The sequence below is a fragment of the Aegilops tauschii genome, chromosome 3 (assembly GCF_002575655.3).
Source record: "Aegilops tauschii subsp. strangulata cultivar AL8/78 chromosome 3, Aet v6.0, whole genome shotgun sequence".
NCBI classification, from domain to species: Eukaryota; Viridiplantae; Streptophyta; class Magnoliopsida; order Poales; family Poaceae; genus Aegilops; species Aegilops tauschii.
In genome coordinates, this window is record NC_053037.3 from 616,015,640 (window position 1) to 616,029,616 (window position 13,977).

Consider the following 13,977-nt stretch of genomic DNA (forward strand, 5'->3'; position numbering starts at 1 on the left):
GGCTGAACGATCATGTGAGATCCAGAAATACGGGACCAAGACATTATTTATTTATTTGGACTGAGACATAATTAACTTGGCATGCAGAAACTATAATCTTTTATTTGGTGAAGGAGAGAATAATTTTTATTACATGTACATACATTTGACCTTTCTATTAGAGTATACAAAATGTCGATATCGATTAGATATCGCATCATGAGGATAGAGAGGTCAATGAAAAATCCTGGTGATGGCCAAGCACCTATTGGACATGGTTCTCACGTCTTCTGCATGCTTCAGCTCACTTTTCTACACCAGGTTGTGGGAGGGAACCAATGATCAACGTGTGAGAGGGGTTTAAGCTATTTTTATGCTAAGTGTGTTGTCAATGGAGAGCACTTTTACGTGCTCAAGCCTGGTTATTACCATGGCGCATGGCAATGGAGATCCCATTAAGTTAAAACAATTTCAAACCATGCACAGTAGAAAGCAACAATTCAAACAATTTATTAATCAACTAAAAACTTGTCACCATCCCAGAGAACACAAATAAATAAAATGGATAGCAATAGGCATTGAGATCCAAATTATGAAAGCCAGATCAATCATTTTTATGCTGATCTGGACAAAAGGTTTAAGTTATTTTATGCCAGAGATCCTATAGTGCAAGTGTGGCGCATTCCCGATGTCCATGCGGTGCGCAATACCGGAACGGAGTGGCTCCTGGACCTTGTTGCTGATCTAAACGAGGCAGACCGCCTCCAGCTGCTGATGGTGCTTTGGAGATGCTGGCACGTACGTGTAAATAACGAGATCACCCACGGGAAGACGGCACCCCGATTGAAGCTTCGAGGAGATTCCCGCAGAGCTACGTCACGTGTATCCTTGGGCTCCAGCAGCTACTTGCGATGTGAAGGATGGTGACGAGCTCTTCAAGGAAGCCGTCGATCTTCTCCACACTCACATTTGGCATTACCATCACATGTGTGATGCTCCCCTCGCAGGCAAGCTAGCACTTGTGCTCCGACGCCTCGCCCCGTGGCCTCCTGAACGCCACCATTTTTCTTAGCTTGCTCTTGACGCACTCATCCCCAGCTTCTTGGCATGGCTCCTAGGATGATGAGAAATACTTAGGCACTTCTCGATTTTTTTGTGTGGATGCCTATGTAGCACTTCTTGTTGAGCTTGTACCACAGGAATAAGGGAGAGTGCTTGTTGCGGCTCCCCGGCGTTTTTCTAGATGATATGTACTTGATGTCAGTGAAGAGCACTTTGAGTCTTTGACGTGCTCTTGCATGGTTATTATCATGTTGGATGGTGTTGGACATCTCATGATTTTTTGACCGAGATGCTCACATCTCCGATATGCTTCTTTGGGGCCTAGAGGAAAATAAAATAAAAGTAAGTTAGGTTGTCTTCAAGGTTTAACAGAAGTTCTAAATTATTGCAGCATGTGGTAATTAAGTATCCTCTAACGAAATGAGCACTACCAACTTGTCTGATAAATGGCCTCATAAGGCCAGCCAGAGTACCATCACAATGGATGTAGAATGGATCTCGCAACCCACATAGATTAAGAGATATAGATTATGAGTAGGCCTCTGGATGCCTCACCACCATGAAACACTATGTTAAATAAAACTTGAGTTCAGAGCTTCAGATCAATTCAATGGTTCAACGGCAACGAGTGTGGCTCTAGGGCGCGGGTTCTTAGGGACACGTACACGAAGACTTTCTAACTGTCATAGACAAGCTCATGCGGCGTCCTCATGAACATGTCACCATTATAACCCAAAACCATGAGTGCACAGTCCGTCAAACAATCTTGGAATGTTTTGTTGTATTTCGAAGCCCTAGTGCCCCTCCTTCCTTTTCCCACGAGTATAGAAACTTGTTCAAATCATTGTTGCTCTCGCTGCATCCGCAACCGTCCCTCCCGTAATCACCGATGGTGGCAACAATCCAAAAGGCCGTTTGGTGCCAAGGCCTTCCGATGTCACGAACCATTGCCGCGGTCGACGTGGAAGTGACTACAGACACCACTGCCGCCGCCAAGGCTCCCCTGCAGACGAAGAAGGTTGTCGGAAAGAGGTCACCGCGGGATCCATCAGCCACAGGTGTTGCCCGGGCGAAGAAGAAGGTGACGATAATTGCGATGGCCCCGCCGCGGCCGATCCCTTTCGGTGGTAGTTCCTCCTCTGACATCACCTAGGGCCTATTCACCTCCCCTCCCTCTACCACACAAGGACGATCCGGCATCACTCGCCGCCACAACTGCCGGTGTTCCTATCGTGTTCAGTGAAATGACCATGAGGTAAAAAGAATCTTTTCCCCTTTTACATTGATTTTCATGGGATTTTACATTTGGCAATTGTGAGGTTGTGTGTGTGTATTTTATTCAAATTGGATGTGTATATTGCAATATCTTTTTTGCAATAGACTTGTGTTGCATCTCAAGAATTTCTATCACAAGATTTTGCATCCGAAGAAATTCCCTCTCAAGAATATGCATCGTAAGAAAAGAATCTTCTTGACATGGAAGAGGAGGGCTTTGGTTATGCAACTCCAAAGGGGAGAGGAGTGAACTATACTACCAAAGATACAAATTGTTCAGTGACGCTCGAAGAAGGTTGGTCTTGATCCACTCATCGGTGTTGAGGAACCAATGTCAAGTTATCAGGGGTGTATCTCTTAGTACTTCAAAGCGCACAACACTAGTGGCATCTATCCATCGGAAATTTTGCACTGACATCGATGCAAACTATATTGTGGCATGAGTTGACCGTGTTGACCATATGAAGTGGAGTGGTACATATGCCAACAATGAGGTGATTGATTGTTTGCATTCATCCATTATTTCTTCATCTCTTGTATGGATTGGTGGCTGACTTGTTTTCTCACTTGTAGATAGCTCAACACTGCTCAGCAATTGTTGAAGAGCCAAGGAAAAATCAAGGGAAAAGGTTCAAAGAAAGGCAAGGGATTCAATTTGCACCACTGTTGGACAGAGAGTGGATATGTGGAGTGCAAGAACCACAAATATGATGAAATTCCAAATAATAAGAAATCAAATATCTCGGCTGGAGATGCAAGAGAACATGACACCAATAATGATGCATCAAGTGCTATGGATGAAAAAAACCTCTGCCAACTCGGTTGCTAAGAAGAGGCCCTATGATAGGAAGAAAGGCAAGGACAAGGTGAAGAAGGGAGGAGACAATGACTACAAAGAGTCATTGGACAATATCATGGCAATAAGGAGATGGCCAAGGAAAGGAAGACCTCGAGAGCCAAAGAAATTGAGGAGAGGAGCAAGGATGGATAGAGGAGGGTAGCGGTCGAGGAAAGGAGAGCATAAACCGAGGAGAGGAGGAGCAATGTTGAGGAGATCAAAGTGCACTACTAGGGAAAAGCTTATAGGCAGACGCTTACTAGTAGCAAGGGTTTATAACCCTCGCTACTGCTACTTACTAGTAGCGCGGGTTTTTACCCCTCGCTACAACTAAGCGGTCTCTACCGTGCCCCCTGGGACATGCCATAGTAGTAGCGAGGGGTATAAACCCGCGCTACTACTAAGTTGATAGTAGTAGCGCGGTTTTATACCCCTCGCTACTACTAAGTACGAGGTAGGTGAAGTCCTCATATCCTCGGCCGAATCCTTCCTCTCTCTCCCTCACTCTCCCCCTCTCTCCATAGGCTCTCCCATGGTGCTGCACACCTCCTCCTCCATGGCACCCAACGAGTTCACCTCCTCGCTTCGCGTGCCTCCTCCTCCATGGCGCCAAAAGAGGGAGGCCGCCTCGCGCCGCCGGCGTCCTGGAGCTCGCCGGTCTTCCCCGCATCTCCATGCCACCACATCGGACCACCTCACCACCGGCGACGAGCCCCGGTGCGCCCTCCATCTCATTCCTTTCTTCCTTGTTTCTCTTTTTCCCTCTCCATGTCCCTCCAATTTTACTCACCTCCCATGCCCATGCCTGCGCAGGTCGTCGACATGGCCAACGAGGAGCTCTCTGCCTTGGCCGTGAAGAGGACCCTGACACCGTCGTCTTGCTCTCCTCTGCACTAGATCCGGTCCCTCTACAACAGCCGTCACTGGATCTGGTCTCCGCTGCCCGTCCGCACCTCCGGCGACCCTTGCCGTCGCTGGATCGAACCATTGACACCATTGACAGCACGCACGGGGTCAAGATTTTTTTTTTGAAATTAATAGTAGTAGCGCGGGTCACAATCACGCGCTACAGATAGTTAGTAGTAGCGCGTGTCGAACCCGCGCTACTACTAACACACGTACTAGTAGCGCGGGATGCACCACGCTACTACTACTAGTTAGCTGTAGCGTCGTAGTAGTAGCGCAGGCACCCGCACTACTACTAGCTTTTAACACGCGATACTACTAGGCTTTTTCCTAGTAGTATTGGCCTATGAAGGAAGAATAAAGAGCATGGATAATGATCAAGAGCTCATGTTTATTGACCCAAGCACTCTCGGTGAGAAGGCAAGAGCATGCTTAGAGCTTTGTCCTGATCAAGGGTTGGCGGCAAGGTCTATGGGAGGCTTCATGGCAGGGTTTCGAGGCTTTGGAGCATCCATGGGAGGAGACATGGGTGGCATGGGAGGACTCATGGGAGGTGGAAATCAAAACAAATGTGCCAATGTAGAGAATACAAGCACTACTGATAGCAATGGAGGCAATGACATTTGAGAGCTTTATGCACTCTGTTATATGTATTTTTGTTTATGTTTATGATGCAGAATGCTTGTAGTTTTAGGCTTAAATTTAAACTTGAATTTAAAATATTGTGGGATTGAACTTGAATTTGAAAATTTCAAACATTGTTGATTATATGTGTTGTGATGTTGTAAAATTTTAATTATCATGCCATAGTTCATTTGAATATGTTTGCAATTGTGGAGTAGAGAAGGCCAAATTTTAGGGCACCAGTTTTGGGTTTGACAAAAAGCATACACTTTTCTCGTGATCAACAACCTTCTCTCTTCACACCTAAAATCATGTCACCAAGTTATCGGGTTGTTGTTGGAGATTGATCTAAAAAAATTCAATGATCACCCTCACCAGTCACCACATCCGCTGTGTCATATCACAATTTCTTCACCATTCAGCAAAATCTCATGCACCACATGCAACAACCCTCGCAGGGCCACAGACATGGCCAATGGAAGCGGGCCAAGCAGCCCAGAATCAGCTCACACTCGAGTCCGCCGTCATGCAATGGACGTGAGTCTTTTTTGGTTAACCCTAAACCCTAAACGAGTCTTCTGGCCTTGTGACCTATATCTCACTTATAGCGACATGTATGCTCCCCTCGCCTCGGATGCGACGCAACTCGGCCAGCCCAGTTATTTTCTATGGTTTTTCTTTCTTTGTGGGTTTTCTTTATCCGATTTTTTACTATTTGGGTCCGATTTTTTATGTGTGATTGCCTTTATTCGGTTTTTACTTTTGAGTTGGTTTTTTTTTTCAGGTTTCTCCGGTTTTCTTTGTTCTTTTTCCCTTTTCTATATCTTTTCTTTCTTTATTTGGTTTATTTTTGTTTATTTTTTTGGTTTTAAATGATTTTATTTAGTTTTCCTTTTTTTCTCATTTATCCTTTTCTACAACACATGCTGCATTTTGTTCATATTTAACAAATACATGATTAACATATTTTCAAATATATGTTTTAATATCTATTTTTTCATACACATTGTATATTTTTATATAAAATTATGATATGATTAAGATTTTTTAAATATATATATATTTTTATGTCAAATTTTTTCATACACATTTGTACAGTTTTTTGTATAAATTAAGAACATTTTTTCTATACACGTTTAACATTTTAAAAATGCATGACTACCGTTTTTTAAATGACATACATTTTTCTATTGAAACACGTGAACATTTTTTAAAATGCCACACATATTTGTTTTATGATATCTACATGTTTTGAATTAACCTAAAATTTTTTTATATTGCATTAACATTTTTTTCAAATTCACGATTTTTTAAATTATTTTTATGTTGTGGAATATATGTATTTACAATATTTTCGTAAATAAGAACAAAAGTATAGAAAACAACAAAGGAAAAAACAAGGGAAAGGACGAACTAACCTGGAACCTACCTGGGGCAGCCCATTTATAGCGACAACCTGAAGCTAGTGCACGCTCCGTCTCGCGTCAAGCGACACATATTAGTCGCTCCCTCTTCTAGCAGGGGGTTAAACAATCGATTTCGTTGTTAGAAATATACAAGGTCAGAGGCGTGCAAAGCGAGATGCCGACAGGACCACATGTCACTGTGATCGAGCAAGCAGGGCACACACATTCTTCAGCAAGTCGAGCGACACCGCAGTGATAGAAAAAGTTCATAGATCCATTGGTTCGTAAACAGTCAGCAACTAAAAGTTCAGAGATCGGAACAGGCTTCAAACGTTGTAACCGGGCAAACAAGATTGTACACAGGCACACATCATAGGGCTCGACAAGGCGTCAGCATTGAAGAAGCAAAGAATACATCCAATCCGCGCTTCGCTCTCGAGTCTCGGCGTGCCAGGACCAGGAATGCTTCTAATCCGTTCATCACACTTTCTCTTCCTACACCACGACACGCTCTCAGAGGAAATCAACTCTTGTTCCACACGGCATCAGCACCTGTGGATAGATGAAACAAAATATGAACTTACCATATGGACAAAGGCACCAATAGGAAATACAAGGCTACGAAGCACATATAACAAGCATCAAATATATAGATCGCTGCGTGTGGTGCATGCAGTTGACAATGGATATTTGCAACAGAGGTGCCTATCACATTGCCCAGCAACAGTGCACTACATGAATACAAACAAGGCCTGCCAATCAGGGAAAAGGACTTCAACCATGTACTTTGCAAACATGCTGATGAGCACATGGCAGCAAGCCACAAGCTGAAATTTCTATGTGTGCATATGGTTCAGCAGCCTAGAGTCTATAAGATAAGAATGCACTACAGTGAGGTTTGCATTCGAGGAACCAATTTATTAAAAAAAAGGAAACAAGGCCCATGACAGGTGCGACAGCCGAGGAGCTTGAAGAGGAAGATGCAGATTTCAGAGGAGACAATAATGAGGCTAGCAAGTGTGTACATGAAGAAAGGATATGATACAGCAACACTTTTGACCAGGGAAACAAATTCAAAAGCTCAGTGGAGCATCCATGTATACAACTCTTTCGTTGTTATATGTCTTGTTTTTTCTTTTGTCTATAAGAATAAAGTTACTTATGCAGATCAGATGTAATAATACAATAATATCCTTATGCCTATGATTGTACTATATGTGACCTCCTCCTTCCTGTTTAGCAGTTCAACAGAAGAAAATCTACAGACAACCGAAAATCAACTTTTCCCCTTGGGGCTGCTGTATACTACTGATTTATGGAGTAATCTGTAGTGGATTGTAATCACATAAAAACAAACTGCTAGAACTGCTGTTCAGAGCAGAAACATGGGGCTGTTGTAGTTAGATGATTTCGACTCATACACAGGTTATACATAAAAATGAAGGAAATTATGTGAATTTGATCAACTCATATAGTAGAACTTTCAGACATAAATAATTAACCGTAATGCGAACTATCAAGCTAGGCAGAGTGGAAAAAGAAAATGTTCATGACATAAATACCTGAATCATATATCTTTGCTGTGTAACACTGAGACCAAGTTAAATAAAATTAAGAAGATAACATGCTCACCACTTCATATGGTTGGTGCACATAATGATGGTGGGAAACCAGCATATAGTCGACCAGAGAAGATGACTTTGCTACGCTGAGCGAACAACTCGACCTGCAACGTCTTGACGTCCACCGAAAATAACCCAAACTTCACCTCCTCTCCAGAAGATGTGATGTACATGGCTCCTATGAGCAGGTATCCCCCGCCTACACCAAGCAGAACAACATGATGCAGTCCCGGCAACGGGATGACCTTCTCCAAGTGCCATTGGTTATTTCTCAGAATGGAATAATTCAGCCAACATGGGTCATATATGTTGTCCTTGTCATAAACTTCAGCGAGCATTCCGAGCATTCCTTCTGCTGCCTCGACAATGACAAAATCGCTACTCCATCCTAGTTCAGGAGGTAGGTTGACAGCAGAGAACTCCATGGTGCGTGTATCAAGCAGAACCAACTTGTTCAGGAGGGGAAAATGCCAACAGAAGCATCCGTGGACGAACTGACGATCTGAGAGCCCATCCCTGGGGTCTTCAAGTGGAGCCTGAGCACTCCACAGGTCAAATGCAAGAGAATGCCACTGCCCGTCCAACGAGGAGAAGACGAGCAGCACCATATTCGTTCTGCATTGCACCAAGCACATTACCCTGAATGACAACGGGTCCTCCTCATCATCGCCGGGAGCAAGGAAAGTCTCCAGATGGAGGAGGTCCGGTTCACTGACCAGCGCTTTCAGGTGGCCGGGGACGGCGGGAAGCAGGATGTAGCGGCGGTGCACGGGGTCGCACACGGCGAGGTCCCTGGCCGACAAATAGCGGTACTGGAGGCCGCGCAGATGAGAGCTGCCGCGTTCGCGTGGGACTGGGGCGCTATCGAGGAGGGCGCGTCCGTCCAAGAAGTCAATCGCGCTCCAGGTAAGGCTGGCGGTGGACGGGAGGAAGGAGGAGCAGGAGAAGTCGAAGCCGGCGAAGGCGCGGGCGGCGACGGCGGAGGGGTGCGGCGGCTGGGCCGGGATGAAGGCGCTGTCGTCGAACGCGCCGACGAGAGGCGGCGGGTGGAGGGCGCGGTAGCGACGGAGGAAGGCGTGGTCGGTGATGAGACGGCGGAAGGAGGGGCACGCCGCGGAGGCGCGGGCCAGGTCGGCGGCAGTGGGGAGGCGGAAGAAGATGTCGTGGAGGAGCTCGTCTGGGGTTCGGAAGATCGGCGTCTCCGGCGGTGGCGCTGGATGCGGCGGCGCCATCGTCGGGGTGGCCGGCGGCGGAATTGGGGATCTACCAAATGCTCAACTTTTTTGACAGGGAATTTTATTTTATTTTTGAGCGGGGACAGGCAAATGGATGTCTCAAAGTTTTTTTTTGGGAGGTAAAGCTTTATTCATTCAAATACCACCGTTTGTGGGATAAAAAAGGATCATGTGGGATCAACATCCAGACGTGCCTCCCTTGATCCAATGAATACACAAACTTGGCTAATCTATCAGCGTCATCATTTGCCGCTCTACTTTCAAACATGAAATTACATAAGAATGAGGACGATCTAGCTTTAATCTCGGTGATGGTAGCACCATATCTTCCTCCGTTGCCTTTCTGAATATCACTGATGACTTGCATGGAGTCAGAAGCGATGATAATATTATGGAGATGTAGATCAGCTGCAAGAGCCAGCCCCTCTCTGCATGCTAAGGCTTCCAGCGTCGCCACGTCGTTGATGCCATGGACTGTCAGATCTGAACTGCCCAAGAAGTTCCCTACTCCGTCCCGACATACTGCAGCCGCGGCTCCCCTTGTATGCTGTTTCGAGATTGCTGCATCCACTTGTATTTTGGCATAGCCCGCTGGAGGCGCCCTTGGCCTGACCACTCCTGGTCTGGAGGTCGTTGATTGCTTCACCTTCCATGGTAGTAGAGCCAATTCATGCATGAACCTGGTGATAAACTGATGTGTTGCCGTCGGGCTTTGGTAGATCTCCTCGTGGATAGCCTTCCTCCTTGCCCACCAAATGGCCCAAAGAGTAACTGTTAAGCGAATGAATGCATCATGCGATAATGTGTCAATCATGGTAAACAACCATTGTTTTGCGTCAGGCTCCGTCGTGGCGCATAAGTGTTCAGCGAGTTCTCCATCGACCATACCGGGACATAGAGCATTCCAAAAGTGCATGGCACCAGGAATCTGCAGCACCGCACAGCCCACACGCATACGAATTCGACATGTTGCGGTGAGCTCGAACAGTAGGAATAGACTGTTTGGCCAACCTCCAGAGAAACATTCTAATTTTTCCAGAAACATGAGTTTTCCATAATTTCTTCCATGAGTCAGCATCTCTTTCCGTGCTTGAAGAGCCTGTCGTTCCGTCCAGCCATGCTCCTCTTTTATATTTGGTGTCTATCAACATTCTGTACGTAGATCTTACTGAAAAGCTGTCGTTCTTCTCGAAGAATCACGACCACGTATCAGGAATGTTGCTGGTGCATAATGGTATCTGTATTATGGCTGTAATATCAATAGGTAAGCACCTCCAACCTATTTATATTCCATGTTGCACTCGTTGGATCTATCAAGTCAGCCACCAGCTTAGGGGGGTTCACAGTACGGGCACCAAAAGGTCGCATCATCTCCTTCCTGGGAATCCAATTGTCACTCCAGATAGAGGTTGACAATTCGTTACCAATTGTCCGAATCAAGCCCTGCTTCAGTATATCCCGTCCTTCAACTATAGATCTCCAGACTTGGCTTGGGTGACTGCCCACCCCAGCTGTAAGAATTGAAGACTCCGAAAAATATATGCTTTTAAGAATTCGGGCACTTAACGAGTCTGGATGTTGCAAAATTCTCCATGCTTGTTTTGCCAATAGGTCCAAATTGAATAACTCAAAATCTTTAAAGCCCAAACCCCCCATACTCTTCGGCTGGGTCATCGCCTCCCAAGAAACCCAACTGGGTTTACATTTTCCGTCTTTACTACCCCACCAGAATTTCCTGATCAGCATATCTAGATGTTCACATAGTCCCCTAGGCAACTTGAAGCATGACATAGAAAATACTGGTACGGCCTGAGCGACCGATTTCACCAAGACCTCCTTGCCCGCTGAAGACAAAGTCTTCTCAATCCATCCTTGTACCTTACTCCAAAAGTAATCCTTCAAGTACTTAAAGGCGCCATTTTTTGAAGCTCCCACATCTGATGGCATACCTAGGTATTTGGCACTTAAAGTTTCATTTGGAACCTGCAAAATAGCCTTCACCTCTTGTCTGACTGCATTGGGGCATTTTTTGCTAAAAAATATTGATGATTTCTTGTGGTTAATCCTTTGTCCCGAAGCTTGACAATATGTGTTCAACAACTGGTTTACCTCATTCGCCCCATCTGCACTAGTCTTAAAAAACAGCAGGCCGTCATCAGCGAATAATAAATGGTTAACTGATGGTGCAGAAGCTGCCACCTGTATTCCACCTATGTTGGATGACTCATCAATAGATTTTAAAAGGCACGAAAGGGCCTCTACTGCAATCAAGAATAGGTATGGGGAAATAGGATCTCCCTGTCGAATCCCACGAGAAGGTGTAAACTCGTCAAGTTTTTTGCCATTGAAAAGAACTGAAAATTTCACTGATCTTCCATACTCATAACTATGTTCACCCATCTCTCAGTGAATCCCAGCTTCAGCATAATTGCCTGAAGATAATCCCATTCCACTCTGTCATATGCCTTCATCATATCTAGTTTCAGTGCACAATGGCTATTTCTCTTTGATCTATTTCGCTTCATGAAGTGGAGACACTCATATGCAATGATTATGTTGTCAGTGATAAACCTGCCTGGAACGAAAGCGGACTGTTCCTCTGAAATGATGTCAGGGAGAACCATCTTGAGCCTGTTTGATATAACCTTTGACGCTATTTTGTAAAGAACATTGCATAAAGAAATCGACCTGAATTGCGTCAATGACGTGGGGTTCTTTACCTTGGGTATGAGGACAAGGATTGTATCATTTATGCACTCAGTTGATTCCGTTCCATTAATTATCCGAAGGACAACCTCTGTCACCTGAGCACCACAAACCTCCCAATGTCTCTGAAAGAAATGCGCTGGGAATCCGTCAGGGCCCGGTGCCTTTGTAGGAAACATTTGGAAGAGCGTCGTCTTGACTTCCTCTGGTGTATAGTCTGCTTCTAAAATCTGGTTCATCGCTGGAGTTACCTTAGTTGGTATTGAATCCAGTACTCTGTTCATGTCATGCACCCCCTCGGAGTGGTACAAGTTGCTGTAAAATTCCGTGGCATGCTCTTCTAATTCAGTTATAATGTCTGTCACCCTTCCATCGGGCAGCTGAAGAGCCTCAAGTAGTACGGCTTCTATGACGGGCTTGCAGATGGATGGGCCTCTGGAGTTTTTTTTCTTGTTTGATCTGTCACTAATTTAGAACCTCAAATGTTAAGGCTCACAAACTTGCAAAGCATACTTTATCTCTGGGTATTAGCCTTCATATTTGGTTAGGTCAACCCGGAAATCTTGATTTTATCCCTGTAAATTATGTGACGGTTGAATAAAGCTTTGTGGGTTTGTCTAAAAAAATCAAAACGACTCAAAATATTAATAAAATCGACTCAAAAAATATTAATCATCAAATAATATTTACATCGTCTACCAGTTCCCAAAAAAACATGAGAGGGTTCATCAACTCAACTACAAGAAGATTTGCAATCATAACAGAATCTAGGTATCTCGTGCAATGCTCCATTAGCTTCTAATAGGCAATGTTTGAACTCGACGTTTCCAATAGTCACCGAATCCATGCAATCCTCATAAACTGTAGTTGCCTCATTCCATCAAATTTCTTCACCCAAGTATGCATCAATAACTACTAGAGAATCGGGAGTACCCTTTTGAGCTCGAGCTCATTTGAGCCCGGATGAACAGTAAATTCAAAAAAATTGAAAAAATAAATTGATTTTGTTTTCTGGCTTACTTTGACAAATGTTGTAAGTGTTTGCAAATTTTCATTATGAGATCACACTCATGGAAAGTGTGGCAAAAATAACAAAATCAATGCTCCAAAATGCCGCTTTCGAAATTAGCATTTTTCTGAGCATTGATTTTTTTTGTCATGCCTTCCACGAATGGGATCTCATGATAAAAAAATTGCAAACACCTAGAACATTTGCCAAAGTATACACACAAAAAAAAAATCAGAATTGTTTGAATTTGTTTTCATTTTTTTATAATTTATTGTTCATCTGGGCTCAAATGAGCTCGAGCTCAGATACTCCACTTCCGTAGAGAATTACATTGTAACTGCACTTGTCTATAGCCGGGCTCTCCGCTAGAAGAACGTCATGTAACATCACTAGTCCTTGTTTAGCACTTTGAGTTCCTTTATTAAAATTTGTGCAAGGATACCTAAAAAACATTTGTGCAAGGAGAGTACTACATTTTGATGCATTTATGAGCATAATTATACTATTGAATATAATATATATGTATGAAAATATGATATGTTTAAGACATAAATAAAGAAAGAGAAGTGTAAAAGGTAATAGTTCAATGGCACGTTTAACCTTTTCTTTAAAAAGATCACTGGTCGAAACTTTGTTGTTCCGACTATGGACTGATGACTATGCTTAGACAAATCAGTCATGTAACTCTTCTCAGGAAATAAGATTCTTTATACTAATTTGGACCATGTCATGTTACTCATGTATGATATCTCTATCAACATTTAGCAGATGGGATGCAATTAATCCAAAATTTAAACTAACAAATATGGCATGGTTATAGATTGGTTTTAAGTGTCGGTTATGCATTGATTGGTGATGATATGTTACTAGGTAATTTACTCTGTGATTTCTTATTCGGGATTAGATACTAAATCCTCTATGCGGTCTAAATCAATTATCCCAAATATGTAACGTGTCATAGTGCTTATTGATCGTAGAAATTATCAGTAATGTTAACGCGTTGACGTTCCCTTGGAACAATGCGCACAGGACGTCGTCCGATTGACGCACGAATCTCCACTCATGGATGATGTGGCGCAATCAACACTGGTCGTTGCATGCCTGAATCTTCTAGCGTGGACTACAGTGTGTGGACTGGGTCCATTCCTCATCACGCCCACCGCTCTCTCTTCTCCGCCCAGTGATGTATGCTTGATCTTCCTCCCTTTTGCGGTTTGTTTCAACCAAATGAGATGGGGATTTAGGGGGGGGGGGGCTCGGGTTGGTGACTATTCCTCCATTTTCACGGGGAACTAGGGGTTGTGATACATGCATT

General features: G+C 44.1%; 1 protein-coding gene and 1 pseudogene across 1 annotated transcript; both read right to left on the reverse strand.

The window, feature by feature from the left end:
- Positions 1–850: 850 nt before the first annotated feature.
- Positions 851–2,187, reverse strand: LOC109736112 (serine decarboxylase-like; annotated as a pseudogene).
- A 4,156-nt stretch (positions 2,188–6,343) lies between these two features.
- Positions 6,344–9,013, reverse strand: LOC109736117 (uncharacterized). The gene is made up of 2 exons (XM_020295331.4): positions 7,723–9,013; positions 6,344–6,642 (listed from the first exon to the last, which is right to left on the reverse strand). The coding sequence occupies exon 1, from the start codon at positions 8,942–8,944 to the stop codon at positions 7,727–7,729; it is 1,218 nt and encodes a 405-aa protein (XP_020150920.1). The 5' UTR covers positions 8,945–9,013; the 3' UTR covers positions 6,344–6,642; positions 7,723–7,726.
- Between the last annotated feature and the right edge of the window lie 4,964 nt (positions 9,014–13,977).

Excerpts from the sequence above, each read along its gene's own strand:
- LOC109736117 (XM_020295331.4), bottom strand. The coding sequence starts at position 8,944 with ATGGCGCCGCCGCATCCAGCGCCACCGCCGGAGACGCCGATCTTCCGA.